The 4,332-nt window shown below is 36.2% G+C and overlaps 1 protein-coding gene across 1 annotated transcript; it reads right to left on the bottom strand.

Annotated features, from left to right (window-relative positions):
- Positions 1–476: 476 nt before the first annotated feature.
- On the bottom strand, positions 477–2,185 carry npvf (neuropeptide VF precursor). The gene is made up of 3 exons (XM_059350495.1): positions 2,024–2,185; positions 743–1,119; positions 477–653 (listed from the first exon to the last, which is right to left on the bottom strand). Exons 1-3 carry the CDS (start codon positions 2,183–2,185, stop codon positions 593–595), a joined length of 600 nt encoding a protein of 199 aa, XP_059206478.1. The 3' UTR covers positions 477–592.
- Between the last annotated feature and the right edge of the window lie 2,147 nt (positions 2,186–4,332).

Below are 4,332 nucleotides of genomic sequence, written 5' to 3'. Positions count from 1 at the left end.
AAAATAAAGAATAAATAGGAATAAAATAAATAGCTAAATAAGCATCATAACTGTTCAGTTTCAGTCAATTGCTGACTATTAAAAAAGGAAAGAAAGAAATTAATAGCTAAAACCATTAAATATTAAGTTTTGGACAGCATACACCGATACCGACAGGCCTTTGATAGGCCAATATAGCCCGTTAACCATCGTCAGCCAACATATCTGTTGGGTTCTACTATAATGTTTCATGAAATTGGCTGCTGTGAAAAAGGTCTGTTGTCTTTATAGCAGCTTCACTGCCAATTACATTTCATTGCCTCTTCTATGGAGCAGTTGAGGCTGTGGAGCGCAGAACCCTCATACGTACATTGTTCATCAATATGAGGCAGATGTCTTTGGTTTAAAAAAAAAAGTGTTTTCATAATAAAAGTAAGCAGGAAAATAAACCCAAAACCACTTGCTGGAAACTTTTATTGTTGTAAATTTCTGTCACAGTAACTTTATTTAAATATTTCAAGTAACTTATCTATTCTCTAACATGTTGTTGTTTTCACTGTAAAAACACTCTGTGACTCATGCTGATATTTACATGCTATAGTAGACTTCGGTTTCATCCTCTTTCTTGAATCTCTCCGTCTTCTGAGCCAGTTGTAATGTCAACATTTTCAGCCCTGTGGGAATAAAATATATAGTTGGCGTTAATTATAGACGTGCAAATATGGTAAATTCAACTGGAAATAAAGGATTACGAGTTGCCTACCAGTGCAAGCCAGTGTTTAATAACTGTGCGTTGGCCAGAATCCTAAGAAGGCTACAGAATGGACTTTTTCTCCCAAATCTGTGAGGCAGCACTGGGTTCTGAACTTCTTGGATGTCGGGGCACTCGGAACACATGCAAATCAACTCCCAGGACCGTCCAAACCTCTGGGGCATGTTGGGGTTTGAGTTTGGTGTCTGGTCGTCGTCAGGTATACTCTCTCTTCCAAAACGCAAGGGCATGTTGACGTGCAGGTGGGGTGGTTTGACAGTGGGCGGGTACAGCTTGATGATAGTCGGCAGACTGATTCTGCTGGTGGTGGGGGCCACGTGTATGTTAAAGCTCTCAAGATCCAAACTCCTGCGAATTTCACTTTTTGTCTGGAAACAAAAACATGGCGACAACCACTTCAGTTTAAATAAAGGATATTTCATTTAAAATCATTTGTTTCGCAAATAAAATTCTTGTCTAGGTTAAGCCATATCATTTAAATGTATTATTCAATATAACTAAATCACAATAATTGTGTAGGTTTCAAGGGCAAACTGCATCAAAAATACATTACACTAAAAAATATTTATTTGACTGAACTTGTCAGATGTCAGTTTATCATGTGGTATTAACAAATTGAAAAAAGTACAATATTACAATAACAATAATGTAGAAGAAAAATGAATAAATGTGATAACACTGGATAGCAGATTTGTGTCATAATAACACAAATAGTGGACCCCCTACATCAGAACATGACTGGTCCAATCCCAAAATGGGCTGATATACTTTCTAATTATTAGAATACATTATTAATACCATGCATCAGTATTGTTGGTGATGTTTGGTGCATTATGGTAGCTCAGTTCCAGTGCCAAAGACAGAGAAAAAAAAGTAAACAGGCACATACACCATTGCAACGGCCACCAAAAGGAATCATATGAAATATGAAAATAGGACTGCAGCTAACATATGCTGAGGTATCAATTCATTAAAAATTTAATTATATTTTAATACATTAAAGTTTTTTTCTATAAAATATCAGCAAATGGTGAAACAATCTTTCTTTAGATTGCTTGTTTTATCTGACCAGCAGACAACCCCCTCTCCCCAAAACATTAAATTTGAAGTCATATAAAACAAAAAGAAAATCCTTACTTTTGAATAGCTTAATCTGAGATTTGGAAATTTTGCTTAGAAATTAGAATTATTAATCAACAATTGAGTCTGAGGCAATCTTTTCAGCTGTAAAGGAAAACCTAATAAGATGACTGTTTATTAAATTGTTCTTACCTGTTGGTGTGGCTGCTTCCTCACAGTATGTCTACCGGCATCACTGGCCAGAAAAGTCTTATCATTGTGGATTGATCTCCCATTGACCTGTGAGTCGGATACTGCTGCCCCTCCTAGACCCCCCAGCATCAGGAGCCCTGACAGAAACACTGTGGTCAACATGTTGACAGCAGGAGACATGTTTTCTCAGGACAGCACCTGGACACATGCTGCTGATCCCACTTTTATTAAAGACCCTTGAAAACATACGTCACTTAGAGTTACACAAACACATATTAACGTAACACACCTCATTTAAACTGAACAAATTCCTGTCTCAATAATCATCCAGCTCTGAAGAATATATCTGAAAATGTATGAATGTCCTAATTAGGCTGCTGAATGAAGCAGTTGGTATTTTTTTGTCAGAGGAGATAACAGGGAAATTAAACTAAAAACAGGCGTTCAATGGAAATTTTAAATGGCAGCAGGATTCACATTCAACATAAGGGGGGCTTATTTTCTTTTTACTTGAAGCTTTGCTTATTATATCCAGGCTGGCAATGTCAATTAGGAGCAAATTCTTTCATGCAGGTTGCAATGAAAGCATTGGAAGAGACACAAGTTGATGTATTGCAATCTTTCATTCATCTTCCCCATTATTTAGTTCCCAGTTCTTTGATGCATTCAATTTTCCCTTTATTTTACTTGAAATATTTTTTGCTGAAAGAAAATACAGTTAATGAGGAGCAGCACATAACTTGCAGTGGTTCCAATGGGATGAGGAGCACAGCAGATTACTGGTTACGTTCTTGTATAATACTCTGGCCTGTGCTAAAGAAAGCAGAAAAAAAAACATGTCACCTGCATTATGGGAAGTGTAGGATCTAGTGTTTTTCCAGATATAGTATGGCTTAATTTAAGGAAAAAGCTGGTGATATTGTTGGCAAGAAAAAGACCAAAAACTAACAATAAATTGGCCCATCTTATTTCTCTCCCTGAGCCCAGTCTCTACTACTGACCTAAATCTAAAAAAAATGCTCAAACTGGCTAAGTAATTTGTATAAATGAGAAGTGATTTTGAGTAAATTGTGCATTTGTTTGATTTTTTACTGCTTTTTGCCTCCAGTTTGGTGCCTTAATGTGTCCCTTCTTATAAAGGAGTTTACATCCATGTCCGTCCAGACTAAAATATGTAGTGAAGACTTGAATATGAAAATATGTTATGTGTGTTAATTAGCAAAATGGTAGCTATCACTAGATTGATTGACTTACAAGATTTCAGTGAATAATTTCCAGTGAGAAACATGCTGTCTTCACTTAGAAACAAATCGAGAGCAGCAACAGTCACCTGAAGCTTATTATCAATAAAATTAATGAGCTTGTGGTGGATGATCAGAGAAGAAGGATAGAAAACAAATCTATACCCTGGTGGTAGAGAATGCTTCAAACAGGGATGTTGTTGCAAAGAAGCTACAAATTCTAAAAAACCCAGCAGATTAGTGTCAGCAATTCAGGAACCTACCGTATGTGAAATATGGTCACAATCTCTTATCTGTTCCTGAGTTATGGCATTGAATAATGGCCAAAAAAATGTTTTTGCAGAACATTATGATGTCACACTGAAGATGACCTTTGACCTTTTGGATATAAAATGTGATCACTTCTTAATTTGATCCTATTTGACATTTTTTTCTCCCTATTAGTGTATACATTCTTGAGATTTGACCAAAAACATGTTTTTTGGGCTCACAGTTACTTGACCTTTGGCCACCAAAATGGAATCAGTTCATCCTTGAGTCAAAATGGATATTTGGGCCAAATTGACTGCCGGAAAATTTACTGTAACAGCACTTTTTACTTTTCACTATATATATATATATATATATATATATATATATATATATATATGTATATATATACACACACTATGAACATCACAACCTTACAGAAGTCCTGACAGCTCGTTTAAAGACACACTTTCTGAATACAGGCTATGTGAATTTCTGCATGAATTGAGCCTTGTGATACGTACAGTATTTACAGCCCCGAGAACTGCTTCAACATAAAAAATACATGTTTTTACAAATATGAGACCTCACATTTTCTCTCTCTCTGCTTATTATAACTGCTATTCATCTATTGAAACTACTGTATAGCAACCGTACTGGACGATTCAGCTTTGACAATGACTCACTGGAAATCTATTTGCATCCTTAGCAGACCGAATGTGAGAAATGCCTGCTGTAGGACACAGGTTGATAATGACAACCTGCAGGGAACTTTAATTTGATCCATGCGTCATGACCCCATTGTTTGCATTTGCCATG

This window comes from Centropristis striata, chromosome 14, assembly GCF_030273125.1.
Source record: "Centropristis striata isolate RG_2023a ecotype Rhode Island chromosome 14, C.striata_1.0, whole genome shotgun sequence".
NCBI lineage: Eukaryota > Metazoa > Chordata > Actinopteri > Perciformes > Serranidae > Centropristis > Centropristis striata.
The sequence above is the reverse complement of the archived record's forward strand: the minus strand, read 5'-3'. Positions and strand labels throughout refer to the sequence as shown.

Coding starts and splice junctions, on each gene's coding strand:
- npvf (XM_059350495.1), bottom strand. CDS start 2,185: ATGTTGACCACAGTGTTTCTGTCAGGGCTCCTGATGCTGGGGGGTCTA. Junction 1,120..2,023: donor GGAAGCAGCCACACCAACAG/GTAAGAACAATT, acceptor TTTTGTTTCCAG/ACAAAAAGTGAAATTCGCAG. Junction 654..742: donor TTAAACACTGGCTTGCACTG/GTAGGCAACTCG, acceptor TTATTCCCACAG/GGCTGAAAATGTTGACATTA.